This window comes from Suncus etruscus, chromosome 17 (genome assembly GCF_024139225.1).
Source record: "Suncus etruscus isolate mSunEtr1 chromosome 17, mSunEtr1.pri.cur, whole genome shotgun sequence".
Lineage (NCBI taxonomy): Eukaryota > Metazoa > Chordata > Mammalia > Eulipotyphla > Soricidae > Suncus > Suncus etruscus.
Window position 1 is genome coordinate 3,583,169 of NC_064864.1, and position 20,680 is coordinate 3,603,848.

The 20,680-nt window shown below is 32.0% G+C and overlaps 1 protein-coding gene across 1 annotated transcript in view; it reads left to right on the forward strand.

The window, feature by feature from the left end:
• The window catches only part of CTNNA3 (catenin alpha 3), a 1,601,008-nt gene that overhangs the window by 1,470,366 nt on the left and 109,962 nt on the right, over window positions 1–20,680 (forward strand). Inside the window, exon 15 of the mRNA XM_049790484.1 lies at window positions 8,998–9,179. Coding sequence (XP_049646441.1) covers window positions 8,998–9,179 — 182 coding nt within the window. The remainder of the gene's footprint in view (window positions 1–8,997; window positions 9,180–20,680) is intronic.

Below are 20,680 nucleotides of genomic sequence, written 5' to 3' on the forward strand. Positions count from 1 at the left end.
CTCTCTACTTTAGGATCTCCCTGAATAACTTTGTCTTATTATTATCATCATCATGCACCTATATGATATTTAAATATATGAAACATATGAAAAATACATGCTATTACCATATATTATCATAAAATATAAAATAATACAATATACTATAATAAATAAAATAATCATTAGTTATAGCCACGATGTTATATATTGAAAACTTACTTTGTTTTAACTTGTTTTGATGTGTTATATTTATGTTACTTCTATGTTGGATCCAATAGTGTTAAAGTTTATGGTATTGTTATATAAAGTTACTGTACCCCACCGCTACCAAACTGCCAAGACCCACCACCAATATGCCACCTCTAGACTATATCTTCATTCATTCTAACCATACCTCCACTGACTTGTGCTCTGAGTTTCCCAATCCAATGCCCAAATCTGCCATTGTTTAATATTTCTTTCCCTTGTTGTATCTTTATCTAGAAAACATAAGTGAAATCTTCCAGTATTCGTTCTCCATATATCTTACTAGACTTAATGTGATACTCTGCAATTCCATAATTTTCATTAAATTATATGATTTATATTTATATTTTATAGCCACATAATACTCCAATGTGCATATATACTACCATGTCTCTGTATAACATAGGATATATATTTTTACATGTCTGTTGGTGAAATATACTTACCTATGATAAACATTGTTCTAGATTTATATTTTGTTTTTAAAATACATAAATTATGTTAGGCCTATAAAATTCTAAAGCAGATTATTCATGCTACATGTTGAAGAATTTTCAGCTTTTTTGTTTGTTTGTTTGTTTTTATTTTGGGGCCACACCCAGCTGCGGTCAGGGGTTACTCCTGGCTCCCTAATCATAAATGGCTCCTGGCAGGCTCAAGGGACCATATTGGATACCAAGAATCCAACGAGGGTCGGTCCCAGGTCAGCTGTATTTAAGGCAAACGCTCTACTGCTGTGCTATCACTCTGCCCCACAAGAATATTTTAACTTCAGGAAGTTTATTTAGAAGATAGCTAATAACTTCTTACTTGTTTGATAACAAAAGGATCAGAGGGAAACCCCTGAGCACTGTCAGGTGTGACCTAAAAATAAAAAAATAGATTAGTACTGATCATAATGCTAAAATATATTTCAATAAAATAAGAGACTTCTACAGTCAGATCTTTCATATTTTTGTGTTTTTTTATATTTTATACCTCTTCTCATAATTACTACCTTTTGACAGTGCATAAAGTTAACAAACTTATTTTTAAGGAAAAGACTTATTTTGGCACTACAGTTATTCAGTTAAGTGCATTTCATTCTGAATGGAATTTTTATGAATCTCCAACCTCACTTAACTATATGAAAATTTATTTTGCAGGTCATGACTCTTTCACTATACTTTGTATTTTATGGTCAAATTACATTGGATTCCTTTATGTTTTAGTTCCAGTAATTTTTGTGCTGGAAAAATTCAGTATGTGCTAGAAAAAAACTAAAGTATGACTGTTGAAAGATATTGTAGTCGAATGTATTTGGGGATAAAATATTTTGGGGATAAGATAATAGATTATTTGACTTAGATGATCTAAGCTGTCTCTTTAAAACAAGAACATAAAACTATATTTTACAATAGTTGCTATTTTTGTTTTGGGAGGGTTATTTAAAACATACAAGTCTGTACTGTCGCGGTACTTGGGGGACCATGTGGCAACCAACAATGGATCATGATTTAAACATACCCCTCACATGCAATCTCATATTTAGTCCATTACACTATCTGCGTGGACCCATTTTGAAGTGTTTTATGTTGGGGGAGAAAAGTGAGGAATTCAAATTTTAAACTCTAGGAAAACATATATAACCCAAATAACTATTTGAACATAGATCATATGTGAGCATATAGATCTATTTAATGAACCATGCCAATAAAATATGGATGTACCATGTCATTAGTTTTTTTTTGTTTCCACTTGGATTATTTTTAGTGGCTTAATTGGTTTACAATATCATAGAATTGAAGGGGGTTAACTTAGCTTTGCTAGTGTATAATTGTCACTCACAGCTCAGCAAGATCTATTATCATCCTGGAAGTGAAAAAAGACTTTCTCTTTCTTTTTTTAATCTTGTAAACCACTGTGTTTATTTTTTAAGTAATATCTTTATTTAAGCACCATGATTAAAAGCATGTTTGAAGTTGGGTTTCGGTTATATGAATGGACACCCCCCCACACCTTCACCAGTGCAGTCTTCCCACCACCAATGCCCTCAGCCTTCCTACTCCCCGTTCCTACCTGTATTCGAGACAGGAATTCTGCTTCTCTCAGACACTACCATTGTCGTGAGAGTTGTCAGTGTAGTTATTTCTCTAACTGCAGTCAGCACTCTTTGTGGTAAGCTTCATAGAGTGGCTGGTCCTTTCAGCTCTCGTCTCTATTGTCATTGAGTGTTATTACAATATTATCTTTCTTTCTCAACCCACTCACCTTTTGATCTCATAACCAGCACTGTTTCTAAAGAGTTTTCTCTCTCCTGGGACTCAGCTTTCTTATCTGCAAAGTAAGTTATTTGAATTTTGGTGGTTCTGAAATTAAGTAATATTTCTCTATAGTTTATTATTTATGGGGTGTAGCCATTCTGTTGTTTTATTTGACCTCTGTTAAAACTCCCCATGGTAACTAGGAAAATATTTTAAAATTATATTTTACCAAAGTATGTAAAATATATTAGGAGACATTCTAAGTCATTTTATATACATCAAAAATAAGCACTATTTACTAAATTCTAACTAAAACATTGATAAAAGAGCAATGTAAATATCTCTGAAGAATAACCAAATCAACTTTTAGAATTTTTACATACAGCTTGCATAAGAAATAGATCTTAGTATATATTATGGATTAAGGATATGATTATATTTTGGCCAACATAAATGGGCAAAGAGAACAGAATGAAAAAAAAAGCCTATATTTCATTATAGAAACCATAGTTAAGATTGAAGGAATAATGCATTAAAAAAGTAAATTAGATAAAATTATTATTATTTTTAATTATTTTTTGTTTGTTTTTTCGAGCCACACCCATTTGATGCTCAGGGGTTATTTCTGGCTAAGCACTCAGAAATTACCCCTGGCTTGGGGGGATCATATGGGACGCCGGGGATCAAACCGTGGTAATCCTTGGCTAGCACTTGCAAGGCAGACACCTTACCTCTAGCGCCACCTTGCCGGCCCAAGATAAAATTATTTTTAAGAGCTATTAATAATGAGCTTGATGGTGGCCCCTGTCAACCAATAATATAATTATAAATGCACTCAATATTATAGCACTCATATGAGCATCAGAATAAAAGTATTGGTCATTTTAAAAATCAGAATTGTGATTATTCCTGGGAGATTAAACCTAAGATTTATACACAATGAAGCTTGTAAGGTAGTGATTATGTTGTATCTAGATTTCAGTGTGAGAAATGTCTATTTTCCAAGTTGTAGTTCTAGCTATACTTTTAAGATTTCATCATTTTTTAGCTTTTCCAAAATATGTAATTAAAGCATCGTGATTTACATTACTGATATTTCAGCACTAATCCTATTATCAGTGTTCACTTATATCACTAGTGTTCCCAGACTCCATCATCCACATTATCGCATCACACACAAACACACACCCACACCTTGCACCTTGAAATTACAAATTTTGGTGGTTGCTGCTTATAGCATATGTCTTCATTATTGTTAAATCTGTGCTTTGAATGTATGATATTTTGACATATTACAAGTAGAGCCAAAGTCCTATTACTTCCTCTTTTTATCTTCTTCCTTGTCACCTTGATTTCTTTTCTTCTTTGCTCTCCTCCCTAATCTCTGGAGTTAATTGTTATCTAGAAATTTCCCCTATACTACTCCTTATTTCCTTATCCTGCTACTCTATGTACCACGATAAATGGAGGTAAAGCTGTGTTTGACTTTCTTCTTTTGGCTTACTCTTTCAGCATAATATCTTGAATTTCTTTAATCAAATAAATATTATGGCGATGTTTAAAGAAATGATATTTCTGATATTTTTTTATTCAGTAAGGAGACTTGAGATTAATGTCACAAAAGCGGACTCACCTGACTTTTTTTTTTAAAAATCGTTAAATATGAAAAACATGACTTCATTTTGTATAACAATATTGTATATGTATTTACACTGTAGTAGTAATATAGAGAAGGTAGTTGATGAAAGTATTTGTGATAGACTTGGAGTCTAATGAGTTGAAATAAAAATAAAATATTCTTTAATTATATACCAAAACTGGAAAGCTGTTAGTATAAAAAATCAAAATCTTAAAGGTAAAGAATTTGGCAAGCATTGCCAAATTTTAGTCAGCTAGCCAAATGGAGCTCAGCTATTTTTGTACTCGCTGTTCAGCTCACATGCAAAGAATGATTTTTGTAATTTAATAGTATTAAAAATTAAGAGTAGATGCCACTAAATGTAATGAGAAATGATATTTGAGACATAGAAAAATTATCTGTAATGCAAATTTTAGTGTTATTTAAGTTTATTGGATCATTGACACACTTTTTTGCATAGTGTCCATGACTATACTTCGATGATTGTTTCAGCAGCAATGAATAATGTGAGAAAATGGCATAGTATTGGCTGCAGAGTATAAATTATTTACTGTATTTTGGTTTTCTAAATAAGTCATTCATATACTTTTTTAGAGCTATATTTGTCATATATACTTGAATATACCAATATTCCACTAGGAAAATACACTATTTGCTTAAAAAAAAAGGGAAGATTGGAAATAAAATTTTAATCTTAAAATGCATCTATTTATCGGACTAGAGCAATAAATCGCATAGTGGGTATGGACTTTGCCTTTCAGATGGTCTCCCAGGATTTGATCCCTGGCATCCCATGCAGGTCTGTGAACCCATCAGGAGGGATTTCTGAGTACAGAGTCAGGTTTAACCCCTGAGTGCCTCTAGGTGTGAGTCAAGAACCAAAATGAACAAAATATCTATTTGTATGAATAAGAATTATTTCATATCATAAAAATCTGAAAAGAGCATCATACACATTCACTAATTTAAATTTTAAACAGCAACTGGGGTTATTATTATTTATAAATTATAGATTAGCTACAAACTAATAGCTTTACATTATTATGTGTCTTATGAGATAAAATGAACTGTATCTTGACTATTCAATTACCCCCTTCTAAACCTGTTTCCTACCTGTGTTTCCCGGGTCCTATGGATTCATACCAGTCTTTTGTCATTGTTTTCATTCCTGTGATTTTTTTAACTTGTGGTTCCTTCAAAATACCCTGAGAAAAGATGAGTTGGAGAATAATTTACATTCAAAGTCAAAACTGATAAAGAAATTTCAGAAAATAGGTATAGAAATATATTGCTGTGCTGTGGGTAAGATTTCTAATGTTTGTTTTCATAGTAGTGACAGAACAAAAACTTCAGAACTATAGTTAGTGTTTACCTCTTGACTCAGCTAATATTAACATCACATCATCTTGATTAATAATTACTTAATTATTTTAAAGACTCGGTTTAAAAACACGTAATACTAACTGCAAAGGTCTTCTATAACTATGGAAGCTTAAATGTAAGGTACCACCCTGAGAAGTGTCTGACACATAGAAATGTTAGCTATTTTCATGGTCTTTTGGCAACAGATTTTGAAACAAATTGACACATAATTTAATTTCACTCACATGGCGGTGACTCAAAAAACTGTAGTTATTTAAATAAAAATTCTACAGCATAGATTTAAAACAAGACACTAGCAATATGTCATAGATTATACTTACCTAATTTAAAGTCAGTTTTATATATCAATTTTATTGTCTATTTTGCACATAATACAATAAGATATTATCACCAAGAATTCCTGCTTATCATGTTACATGAGTCATATTTTGAAACTTTCATAGTGATTTAAATTTATTTCTATTGTTTAATAAATGATTCACAGAAGCACAAAACACTTCAATGTCTGTCAGGAATTTAATATTTCATTCTTCTTTTTCTTCCTACGGAAGAGTCAGAATTCTCTAGAACTTTTAAATTTGTAAGATGGATTGCCCAACTTTTGGCCTATAGTTTATCAGAAGTAAATGCCTGTCAATGCAATTTGTCCCAGGTTTTGAGTTGTTATGAAGGACATTGATTACATCATATGGTGTTCAGCTCATGAAAAATTAGTCTCAATGCTGTCCTGTAAGAGACTGTTAGTTGCACTGTGAGAAGCAATTGCAGTTACTGTTTTATATTTATGCACAAATTTAGACTTGAACATTAAGTGACTTCTTTTACAGTCCTATTTGAACTAAGTGACCTTCCAAGGATTCAGATTCAAAATTTCAAGATCAATTTTTAACTACCTTTTGTGTTTTTGACCACATGCAATCTAGTGCTCAGGGCATAACCTGCCTTTATAGTAAGGCATCAGTTCTGACAGGTTTTAAAAGACCATATGTTGAGTACCAGTGATTGAACATGGTTCAACCACATGCAAGGCAAAAGCTCTGCCTTCTGTACTATATTCCTGACATCATGTTAACTTCGTGTATGAACAGTATTTGTTTATAAAATAGTAATGTATATTTGAAGATTACAACTTGAATATTTAAAAAACATTTTATGTTAATAGAAAGATATTGACCATAATTTAATATAGACGTTTCTTTTATTTTAGAACTATAAACTCATGGTTTATAATTTATTGTTTAAATGAATAAAATTAACAAATCAATAATTTGTTGATTTTGACATAAATGATCTATATTTTTATTTATATTCCTTATGTACTGGCTAAAGAAAAATTGTTCTTCTTTTACTGTATCACATAAAACTAAATTTTCTGAAGAAAAATTATAAACTATTTTTAGTTCTTAAGAAGTCAACTGTAGGGGCCAGAGCGATAGCGCAGCAGAAGGGTGTTTTGTCTTGCACACAGCTGATCCAGGACAAACCTCTGATTGATCCCTTGCGTCCCATATGCTCCCCTAGCCAAGAGTGATTTCTGAGCATAGAGCTAGAAGTAACCCCTGAGGTCACTGGGTGTGGCCCCAAAACAAAAACAAACATAGAAGTCAACTATATAGTTCATAAATTAATCCTGATCGCATTAAACTCTATTTTAAAATATAATTTAATTAATTAAAAAGTACAGTATATCTGAATGTAGATCATTTTCTTATCTAATAAGTAATAGGAGTCATCTATTGAGATTTTAATATACATCATGATTTCTGCTAGGAAGTTTAGAGAAAACTTTAAATAAAAATAAAAAATTACTTTTTTTTTGCTAGGTTACAACCAAAGCATATATAATTGATTTTGATATTTTATAGAATATAAATTTTAATAAACTTTATTAAGCTTTGAATGACTAATATCACTAATAATATATTGATATTTGACTTATTTATGATGAATTTTCCTTTAACCATTACATTCTTTTCTACCATTTACATACTTTAAGTTTTAGAAGCATTTATATGTGTTAATTTTTAATAAAAATATTCTTTATTATAAACTTTATTGAAAAACATTTTGTAATAATTTCTATGCCCTATTTATTTTTAAGTCTAGAGATTTGTATCTAAAAATATAAAAGAGAGAAGTACAATGCCTCTCTCAAATACTTCCAGGGATGGGAAGGAGTGAGGGAAGACATTGGTGGTGGGAATTTTGCACTGGTGAAGGTGATTTGTTTATGACTGAAATCCAACCACAATCATGCTTGTAATCATGGTGCTTAAATAAAGATTAAAAAAATAAAAATATAAAAGCACTAGTTCTATTTATTAAATAATCAAATAAGGCAATTCTACTAACATTATCCATTTCAAAAGCTCTGTCAACGAGTCTATTTGTTTATTTTACAATACATATAGATGTATTTTTGATATAATGATTGTATAAGTAGTTTAATAATATTTTATAATCTTGATTTTGTCAAATCAAAAATTATTGAAGTAAAATCACTTTTAACTCAGGGTTCTTTTTTATTTGATAAAGGGGCATTAATAACAGATGGTAAGGTTGTGAAATTGTTCAAGAATATACAGTATTATCTACATTATATAGTTTCATTTTCAGTTAAAAGTGAAAACGTTTGAAATAAGACATTTATCTAAAGAGTAATACTGTATGATACAATGCTTAAAGTTCATGAAATGAAAATAAACAACAAAACTAAAAATAAAAGACCAAAAACAGATACATATAAAAAGAACTACCCTAATAAACTTGATCCATATTTTCTTCTCCAAATAATTTGTAACATATGAAGTTTTAAAATAATATACAACACATGTGTGTCTGGTAAATTTGTAGATGACTTATAACAGTATACTCATTTTAATGAAATTGGTACATGTTTTATTTTTTCAAATTATTTATACAAATCTGAATGTCTATATGCACTCTAAATTTGATGACAGTGTTTGCTCTTAAGATTTATAATTTTACTACTTACAATGTATATTCAATGATTAATTACCTATTTGTTAACAAATAATATTATGAATAATACATGTTCAATACACATAGAGATAGGTTCATGTAGAAAAATACGTTTTGTATGCAACATATCAATATACACAGATCAAGTCCTATTTCAAATTGAAATTTTGTTAGAAAGTTACTTGTTGAGGCATAAAGCATTTTCTTTTCCAATTTCATATTTTATAGAATTAAAATCTTACAAAGCAAACATTTACATTGAATATAATTAAACCATCAAATAAGTTTTAATGCTTATTTTATTCTCAAAGGTAATACTTGAGTTCAAGAGCAAATCATGGTAATCCATTATATTTTTCTACTAAAAATTAAATCAGAAACATTTTGACTTACATGACTTAAAAGAAAATAGTATGTCACTACTTTGAAATGAATAAGCTTTACAGAAATTTTATAATGACCATCTTTATCCAAAACCGTTTTGGACATACTCTAAGTGAATATAATTATTGAATGTTTTAGGCTAAGATGACTCAATTGCCTGAGGCTGAAAAGGAAAAGATTGCTGAGCAAGTTGCAGATTTCAAGAAAGTCAAGAGCAAACTGGATGCAGAGATCGAGATCTGGGATGATACGAGCAATGACATCATTGTGTTGGCCAAGAAGATGTGTATGATCATGATGGAGATGACAGACTTCACCAGGTAAGTCTGAGCACATGATGTGCAATAGTTATAAAGTCAGACGATTGAGTGATATTAGTGAAACTTTGTTTTTTTCATTCCTGGTCATCAGAGAACCAATATCAAAACTTACCAAAAGAACAAATAATATAGAAAGTTACTACTATGATGTTCAGAGATACTGTAAATAAATATGGTAAATTTCCCATTGATTGCAGAGAAATTATATTATGAATCACCTTACACACCTTCATTACTATTTTTCTGAAAGATCTGTGCATTTTATTAGCATATTATTCTTTGAAATAAATGTATGCATTAAGTTTTAATCTCTATTGGAAGTGCCTGAATGCCTTGTTTCTAGTAAACAATAATTTTGGATAAAGTGTTTTTATATATCCTCAAGTTTGATGGTAATTTGATAGTGTAATATCAATTAGATATATTTGAAATTACAATGAGTTTTGTATAGTAATACATTATGTATATATCAAACATTAGAAACAGCTGGATAGATTCTTCAATATTTAGGTATATAGAATAACTTAAGAACAATTAACTATATTATGAACTTAAAATTAAAATAGTTTAGGTTTGGTGTTATTAAAATAAACTCAGAAAAGACAACTCTGTAGCACTCGTAAGAATGCATTGACTGAGGAATATTGATATATATAAACTAAACTTGTTTTATAAAATTAATACAACTATATTCTTTAATTATACATTATACTAAATTATTCAAAATATTCACTACAAGCTCTTCATTTTATCATATTATATTATCTAAATATTTTGTAATTTATCATATATATCATAACTCAATTTTGATCTATTGCTCTTACTCTGGAGGCAAAGACTCTAAAGAATCCTTTTTTCTATACACATACAATAAAGACATACTATCTCCCATATTTTGATACATAGAAACAAAACTATGATACCTAAAATTAAATAATAAAGATGTTTAGAAGTTAGATGGCTGCAGATTACTATTTGTAACCTCCTGTATTTTTTGTCTTGATCAATGGATATTGCTTTCATTTATAGTTTAGTTTAAATGTTGGTCTGAAGATAGTGTTAGAGACTAAAATTAAATAACATCATATAGATTTTTCTCAAAAGTTAGAATTAAAAGGAACACAAATAAAAAATTTAATGATACCATCTTTATACACTGATACAATATAAGGCATAGTGTTATTTCCGATTTCAATATCATATATAAATATATAATAAATTCCCACAGGGTTTCTACAGGCATTATCTCATTGACTAATCCTATGGATCTGGTTAAGAGATATGGATGTGAATAGAAACTTGGCATATTACAACACAAACTCAAAAAATAGAATGTAAAATTAAACATAACTGGAATTAGGAATAAGAAAAAATTTATTTTTAAAAGAAAAGGAATATCAGGATTGGTGATACTGGAGGCAGGCCAGTAATTAAAAATAAGGGCATTAATATATATAAAAAGAATAATGAACTAGAAAAATGGAAAATAATCACAGTACCTATTAAATTCTTTTATCATCATTAACAAAAACATTTTTAATCACTGATTTCTCCTGAATATGAAGGAAGAGTTGTTTCTGGGGCCCGAGCCTCACCAGGTCATACTTAAGAACTACTCCTGGTTCTGTGCTCAGGAATAGATCCTTGTAAGCTTTGGTGGACCATTTAGAGGTACTGGGAAGATGAAAGAGAAGAACACTATCCTTGAACAAGGAATCTAGCAAAGAAAGGATAATTGAGAACAAGGGCAAAATTAGCTTCTGTAATAAAATAGAGAATATTTATCTACCGTTGCACATATTCACAACAAAATGTATCTGAGGTACTTTTCTTGTTGATTTCAACTTTTCTCACAATAGGTAAGATATGAAAAGAATGCAGGCATATACTGATTAATAAATGAAAAAATAATTATAATTTTTATATTATCTCTTTACATTATGAAGCACATAAAAGGAAATATTTACCTAATAAACATTAAAACACTTCCATTTGTGATATATATGAAGATGTGGGGTATTATACTAAAAGAAAAAAATCAGTGGCAGTAAGGTATTGTACATATACAGAATGTATATATACATATATATATTCTACATATCTGCATGTACATAGGTAAAATATATGTATAGAATAAATCAAATGAAATTTAGAATGGCAGATGTTTAAGTAACAGAAAGAATGCAAAGAATACAAAATTTTAATTATAAGACAAATAATTTCTGAGAATCTACTGTATAGTATTATAGCTATCGTTAATAGTATGTTACATAAATCTTAAAATTAATTTTTATATATTCAAGAAAGAAGGAAGGTAGGAGAAAAAGAAGAAAAGGATTTTTACTGACATGTTGTGAAATGACTAGTAGATTAAATTGGCCTAAAGTCTTAAATGAAATATTTATATTAGAATTCTAAAATCAATACTTGAATTAAGAGAAGGAATATAGGTATACGGAAAAACCTCAATGATTTTACACAGAGAAGGAGGGTGCAAACATAATCAGCAGTAGAAGAAACAATGAAAATATCATGTTATCATGTTATGCTACAGAAGATGTTAGGAGTCAGGTGTGTGGCTGTGTGAGAAAGTGCCACTCCAATAATGCGTATGCCTCAGTGGTGGAGTTTATGTCTTGCATATCTGAAGCCCTGGGTTCAATTTTTAGCACAGCCAAAACAAAATATTTGAAGATTCCAGCAGAGTTTCTACATCTAGCTCTTTCCCTATCAAAGGACTTACTATCACACTCTGACCTACTTAGAATCAAATTGGAAGAGAAGACTGAAATAAGAGTTTGGAAAAGCGGCTCAGTGACTTTCAGGGTGTCAAAATCTCTAAGCAGGGTGTTAGGAGAGGATTCACAACTTCACAGAGTGATAACTTATTGGGAAATAGACACCATTTCATGTTGTGCAAAAGCAAAGCAGTCCAACATTCTCTCTCCCAATCTATAGGTGTCTCTGCCAGAGGCATTCACAGGACATATCATATCTTTAAACTGAAGTCAAGGTAGGGTTGAATTTTCGATTGCGATAATCTCTTGCACTTGAACTGAATCAAACTGCAGTTTAGTTGTAGCTCATATAAACTGTAATAAATCTACAATTGTTTTAAAATGGATTACATCTTGTTCTTTTTCACTCCTAAGTCTGTTCTTGGGAGTTTTCCTTATACACTGCACTGTTTTGTTGAGGCTTAAGGTTAGCGGTTTTCTATATACGATTTCTGTTTGTTTCAACCACCTCACTTTTCTATCACTGCCGATATTTTAGCTTGTATGTATTGGAACTTGTTTAAATAAGGGTCGTAACTGGAAGTGCAGTGTTTATCAACTACTGGTTATTTTACTTTTTTGATACTTTACGCAGATTTCTAAAGCATAATAATGAGTAAAAACTGAGAGTTACAGAATGCTGTATTTATTAAATAATTTACCTTATTTTAATTTGGGACAATTCTAGGGATCACAAACTGTTACTAGTAGGGTTTCATACATCAAATATTCCAGCAGCACACAGATGTCTACTCCCCTACATTAATGTTCCAGTACTCCTCAAGCTAAAGTTTCTAGCTTCAATGTCCTTGGCCTTTCCTCTCTTCTGACTGTAAGTTGGGGTTCTGTGATTTATTATCACTATGGCTACCATTATGATTTCTTTTCCTGGATCTATGTGGTTGGGCTAGGTACGTGCTAAGGAGTCACTGTGTTTGTAAGCAGTGAAACCAGATCAAGTCTATTGCTTACTGCCATGATGAGGAGTGCTCCCTCTGTGTTATGGCAGGGAGGAGGCCTCAAGATGCTTCCATTGCTCTCGGGGAAATTCAGTGTCTCTGGTACCACTTCAACTCCCGAACAACGTTGGTTGTGACCCCAAAACAGTACATTGGAAGTAGCAATAAAGTATAAAGTAATGTACAAAGGAATAGAAACTATTTTGGAAATATATTGAATATTTTAATAAATTTCTTTTTATAAAACATAATATGTTCTTTTTTTTATTTTGTTTTGTTTTGTTTTGGGGTCACACGTGGCTGCACTCAGGGGTTTCTCCTGGCTCTATACTCAGAAATCACTCCTGGAAGACATAGGGAACCATCTGGGAAGCCCGGATTCGAACCTCCTTCCATTCTTCTTCAGCTGCATGCAAGGCAAATGCCTTACCGCTGTGCTATCTGTACCTACACACACCAGTCATCCAATAATTCTAAAAATTGGAGCATGCTTTATTCTGATTGTTTACACAGAGACAAATACAGCAATTTATCTCTGTTATCATTGCTCTTTATTCTAATGTAGAAACAGCAGGTTTTAATGTTTGAGACAAGATTTTCCTCAGTAAAAACAAATTGGGGGGGGTGTAATAATTAAATTTGTAGAGATCATCTTACTCTAGAAAGCACCTTTTCTTCAGTTTCTTGTGCTTTCTAGAGTTAGACTGAATTAAGCCTTACTGTAGAAAAAACAAAACATTCCCCTTGTAAAAATTAGTTTCCTAGGAAAACACCTTAAAATTTTCTAGCTAGTCCTCGAGTTCTCTAGAATGTTTCAAAGGCAAATGCTTATCGCTATCAAGTGGATGTCTCAAATTGATGTTTTCATTTTTTTCCCTTCACTCTCAATTATAGTCATCTGTGGCTATTTCTCTTTAAATCAGCTTCAGTCTTGGTTTTTCCACTGCTGGTTTGAACTCCAATGTTCTCAGAGCAGATACAGTTTACCTTCAGATATTGGTATGTAGTTTCCAATATCTCTTTTGTTTTCTATATTTTTCTTCATTTTTCTTCTCTCTATTCGATCAGGTCTATATCTTCAAGAGAAATATAGCACTCATTTTAGATTTATTGAGCCTTGAAGGAAAACATATAGACATGTGGCATTCTTATTTTTAACATAAAATGAATTACAATTTGTTGGGTGTTATAATTTTCCCCTCCTTAGGATATTAAATTTTTTTATTCTTCTATATTGTTACTCTCTTTCCTTCTCATGCATAGTTAGGCTAAATTCTGTATGGGCAATGAATTTGAACAGCTCCAACATATAATTGTTTACATAATTCACAGAACATCATTTAGTTCCCTTCTCTGAGAGAGGTAATTTTAGATATTTAATTATTTATTTTATGAGTATCTAAAGGTTGTAGTTTTTTAAATAGCTAAAATGCATATGGGAAAAGGCAAATAATAGTAACTTTTCTCCAAATACAAAATATATATCATCATATTTTCTCTGACCAAAATTGATTTGTGTTTTTAATATTTAAATTAGAAAGTTATAACATTACATTACAAAAGTAATTCTACTCCAAGCACTAATAATATTTAAGTTATTTACTTAGAGCATACTCCTATACAAAGATACTACCTGTTTAGAGAGTTTCCTTTATTTCTACTTTTCAATAAAATTTTTATTTCTAAAGAGAAATTAAAGATAGAAACTTATTCAATACCAGGGTGGTATCCTTAGCATCAAGAAATTTTTATGTTTTGAAAAGGACCAGATCAATGACTGAAATAAAATTATAGGAGCAACTAAATAATTTCAGTTGAGATTATACCATAAGGCTAAAACTTTGTTTCTTTTTTTGTAAAATGGGATTGGATCCCCACCCTGCACACAACTCGCTACCCAAAACTCCACAGCCTACCCACCACTGCCATTCTTCCTCACAGAGAAACATTCTAGCCCTTCCACCAAGCCCCAAAAGAAAATAATGGCCCCAATATTTCCCAAGTGTTCTGGTTGGTACCTCTATGGTATCTTAGATAGGGAAGGGATAGATTCGCTTTACCAATCCATATGCCCTCCAACAAAAAAAGCCAGCTCTATTACCTTATCAAACCTCCAAATAATAAAACTTGTTTTAGATCTATAAATCCTACCCTACATGACTAGACATCGCAATATTATAGTACTGCCAACTCAGTGGTATCACAGGAAATCTGATGTGAAAATTACATAAAAATCTACCAACCTCAATGTGTAGCACAGATGATTCAACTAGCATCAAAAACAGATGTGGCCAAGTAAATCCTTAGACATTGATTTTTGGAAAAACATGGAGATACATAACAATAATTTTATATTGATCTGTATTTATGTAAGATTTGATAATTATATTTGTCTTTCTATTGGAACAAGCAATATGAAGTAAATTTGTGACTATATAGAGACAATCTATGTAGGTGAATGGGAGATTGGAGACACTGGTGAAGGGAGGTAATCCTGGGGCAGGTGGAACAGGTGTTTGAATAAATAATGCCTAAAGAGACTATTATAAAGACATAAAAATAAAGTAATGATTAAATATTACATAAAATAAAATTATGTTCTAATAAGCAAAATTATATCAGGTCTATATCTTCAAGAGAAACATAACTCTCGTTTTAGATTTATTGAGTCTTAGACGAAAACATAGACATGTGACATTCTTTTTTTTTTTTTTTTGGTTTTTGGGTCACACCTGGCAGCACTCAGGGGGTTCCTCCTGGTTCTACACTCAGAAATCACCCCTGCATGCTTGGGGACTATATGGGATGCCGAGATACGAACCTCCATCTTCTGTATATAAGGCAAACGCCTTACCTCCATGCTATCTCTCTGGTCCCAACATTCTTATTTTTAACTTAAAATGAATTAGGATTTTTTGGGGATTATAATATTTCTCCTCCTTAGGATATTAATGTTTTCTTTAGCTTTAGTTGATCAAGGTAAATGTTATAGCTGCACTTTGACAAGAAAGTTTGAACTTGCTTATCTAGTGTACCTAATACCACAATTAGAAATTATTATGTGTGAGTGTGTATTTTGTCAAAGCAATAGCACAGCAGGTAGTTTACTTGCCTTGCATATGGATGGCCCAAGTTTGATTCCTACTATCATGTATTGTCCTTAAGTTTTGCTGAGTCATCTCTGAACACAATCGGGAGTATGCTTTCAATTGAAAACTGATAAATATGCCTCTCCAAATGAATTTCATGTGGTCTTATATTTCTATAATATTCCTAAGAAAGGTTTTGGGGGGCCAGAGTGATAGCACAGTAATAGGGTGTTGCCTTGCACACTACTGACAAGGGATGGACCCGGATTTGATCCCCAGAATCCCATATGGCCCCCGAGCCTGCCAGAAGTGATTTCTGAGTGCAGAGTGAGGAGTAACCCCTGAGCCCAGCCAGTGTGACCCACAAACAAAACAAAACAAAAAAGAATGTTTTTTGAGCTTGGACAATTTATGAGGTAAATTGAGGCCTTTGAGATAATTCCCCTTTGTATTAAATATTTCTCATTTGTATCTTAATTATTTTCTCTTGGTCTTGTTTTCTCATTGCCTTTCATCTGTTATTTCTCTCTCCTTCTGGAGAGGGGCTTGAATTGAATTTCAATAAAGGGAAGCAGGAGAGCTTAGCTGGGGCTGTCATCTAGGCTTGTGGTTCCATGTGGTAGAGTGATTGGCTTGTGGGTAAAGAGCGTGCGGTTTGAGTTTTCTTGCCTGCTATATTCTCCATATCTGTGTGGATTCCTTATTGCAGGGAACAGCTATTGAGCCCCCTTCTCCTGCCCTCCCTGGATAGTGGGTATGGGATATACCTTTCCCTTTTGGGAACGGTGGGATAACCAAATATCAACCCAATTCCCAAATAACATCTCATGACAGACAAATAAGTTAGCAAAGTTATCCTTTCTACAAATGGACTGATGTTCTCGTCTATTTTTAAACTCTTTTCAATCATAATCATTTTCAAGAGAATGTAAATGTGAAGAAATATGTGTATCAAAAGCTGTGTGTGTGAAACACTGAGCTCTTGGTTTTTCTTAATTTTGCATGACCCTAAGTAACGAAAGGTAAAATTTTAAGTCTGCCAAAATGAACGTAAATAAATCAGTTTCCATCAATGTTATTAAAAAATAGTTACATGAAGCTAGAGTGATAGTTAAGCAGGTAAGATGCTTGCCTTGCATATGGCCAACACAGGTTTGATCCCACAAGAACCCCTCAGTACTTCCAGGAATAATTCCTGAAGTCAAGAACCAGGAGTGGGCCCGGAGAGATAGCACAGCGGTGTTTGCCTTGCAAGCAGCTGATCCAGGACCTAAGGTGATTGGTTCGAATCCCGGTGTCCCATATGATCCCCCATGCCTGCCAGGAGTGATTTCTGAGCAGACAGCCAGGAGTAACCCCTGAGCACCGCCGGGTATGGCCCAAAAACCAAAAAAAGGAACCAGGAGTAGTTGAGTATCACAGGGTATGGCCCAAAAATCAAAACCAAAACATAACAAAATATCAAACAAGAAATAGTAGTTACATTCACCTATATATTAGATTTCCTTAAGAATCATACAGATACTATATCATATAGCATTTTATTATACACTGAAGCCTATTTCTGACAATTATGGTCACCCAAAAACCATTGGATATCTCTAGGTACTCTTATTATTCTATGCAATCAGTGTAGTTGCGTCACATTATTGGGCCCCTGCATTAAAATGATGATCTCTGAGAATCGACGGTGGGGCCCAAGTTCTCCTGTGTACCCTCAATACCACCACCCTTCCCCAACCCCCACAACTCACTTCCAAATATTAGGAGTTCTTAGATGAATCATTTGAGGAGTTGTAGTAGTTAAGTATCTACATTGGGAAATGGCGGTACATTTGTTTGAATCATTGTTTCTGACCCTATGAATGTTTCCTTCCTGGAATTATTTATAAAAACTCTACTCTCCAATTGTACTCTCTTTTTCCAAAATAAATGTTGATGTGTTAGAAGAACAAATTATCAGAGAAAATAACAGAAAGAAAAGCATTGTCTCTGTTTTGTCAATGTCTCAGAACTAAAATCTTTCTGAAATCAGAGCTAGAAAGTATAAAATTTATTTATCCTATGCTTTGCATCTTTTGTTTGTTAAAAATTTCTTTGCACTTTTTTTTTTGCTTCCCGAGGCAAGACATTTAAAATCTGATACTTTGTATTAACAACAAAAGAATTTTAAGTGTTTTAACCACACATCAAAGAGAACAAGTTATACTCAAAAGACTTATGGATTTTCTTTGTAAAAATAGAATGATTTAAATTTATTTTAGTAAGATAAATAAAAGTCTGATTTCAACTATTTAACTTTGCTTTACTTGATAAGTCTATTGAATTATCATTTGTATGTGTCAAATGTATGCATAAATATACATATGATTATTTAAATATATAAATAGAAAGAATATGTAATTGAAATGAATATGCAAGTATAATTAAGGAATAGGAAAGGAATATTTACATACTATAACAGCCAGTTATATTTACATCAACATGTAAACAGAAGTTATATTTACATTCTATAATAGCCAGTGATATCAATGTGATAGAATCTGGCATAAGTAATGAAAAGTACATTTACATAAGATCTTTGTAATTATTTGTTAAAGTTACAAAAAATTTTAATTTTTTAAATTAAACAATAATGAACAATAATCGGAAATATAGTATTTTGGTACCTAGAGTTAATTTTTAGGGGACTAGAGCAATCGAGGGTAGGGCATTTGCCTAGCATACAGCTCACCTGGGTTCAATCTCTTACATCCCATTTAGTCCCCCGAGCCTGCCAGGAGTGATTTTTGAGCTCTGAGCAGGAGTAACCCCTGAGCACTGCCACTGGGTGTGGGTATAAAACAAACAAACAAACAACAAATCACCAGATAGTGTGTAGAACAATTAATTAATTTTCAGTTGGCTATTAAGAAGGGAAGAGATATTTTTTTCCTGGATAGAATTCAAGTATGCCTTATCCTCAAGTATAAGAACTTAAAATATAAATTAGGAAATTAAAAGAGCACTCAAAGAAGAAAATGCAGAAACTCTTACAAGTTTTCTCTAGTAGAAGAGTCAACCACTTGCACTTCCTTTTGACAGCTGCAGAGGTAAGAAAAAAGGAAAGTCTAAAAATGATCAAAAGAGAAGACTTCATGTATCTGTTTGGCCCTGTTAACCTCGAGCAAATAGGCTAAATGGAAGCATGACATCTTTTATGATTGGTTTTGGAAAGACATTTTGCTTTAATTTGACTACTACATAACTTAAAACAGACTAATAGCGGTTGTTAGGTTGCTGACACCCAACTCTAGACCATTATTAAATTATTACAGTGACAGTGAACTAATTTTTGAGGTGTTGCTGAAGAAAAATGTGTGCTGTGTATATTGTGTATATATGTAAAATCATACTCAATTCTGTTGTGGTGTCATCTTTATGTAATTAATATATATAATATAATTAATCTTGGTTAATATACTTTAATGTATTTTTTATCTTAGGCACCATAATTTACTGTTCTGTCAATGGTAGTATTTTCTGCATACAATATCCCTATATTACCCCCCTTACCTGAGAAACCTCTTCCCTGCACTATTTTCTCAGTGCTGTGTTCTCTCTTGCTAATCCCAATGTCAAACCATCCCATTTCCTGGTCCCAACAGTAAATAGGAAACAGTTCTGTAGTGCAGTTCTCAAATTCTGTTACCTCTGACTATACCACATAGAGAAAGATACTTTTTTAGTCTTCTCCTTCCAGCTAATGTCCCTTAGCATTATATAGGCTGTGTTTTAAAGTTCTACTTTAATTGATAATTTTGTCTTCTTGTATTTTTGTATTCTCAATTTTTTAGAAAAATTTTAGTAATCATTTATTTGGGTTGGTAATTGAGCCATTGCTCTGGCCCAATATTCCTTTTTTTTTTTTCATTTTTATTTTGATCATATTGGCTTACATATCTTTCACAGTAGTATTCTAGGTACATATTAACATTGAAACAGGGGAATACACATCACCAAATTTGTCCTCCCCCATCCCTATTCCTTTCCTGTAACCCATATCCCCAAACATCATCCCCTCGGCTGCTAGAGTAGGTGGTCCCCTCTTTGTCTAGCTTAATATTAATGATCATATTTCTGTTTGGTCCTGGTACCCTCCCTTGTTTCCCCCTCTATTTGAGAGGAGCAGCTAGAATATTCCCGTTTCTATGTAAATTTTGAACTCTTTAAAATTTTGTGACCTTTCATCTGCCTTAACCCAAACACTACCTTCTTCTGCCTTTTGTTTGGAATTCAGATAGTTAATTTCATCCATTTTTATCTAATGACATGTATGTTCTAATGTGTGTTACTGGAGATGCCATAGTGGGAGTTAATCTCAGAAATAGAATAGAGTCTTGTGACACTAGTATTTAGCTGCTTAATTAATTATATCTTAATTACTTACCACTTTAATTAATTCATTCATTTTTTCTTTATTAGTTATGAGTGAACTTTCTAGGTATACTCATTTGCATTGTTTTCAAGTTTTAGTGAACCATAGTATTGTGATACTCTTTACGTTATCTTATTATTGAGAAACATTACTGTGATCACGGACATTTTCTTCCACCTTACCAATCCTTTACTTAAAATGAATAATCATCCTAAATAGTTTTGATATTTTTTGTTTGTTTTTGAGTCACACCCGAGAG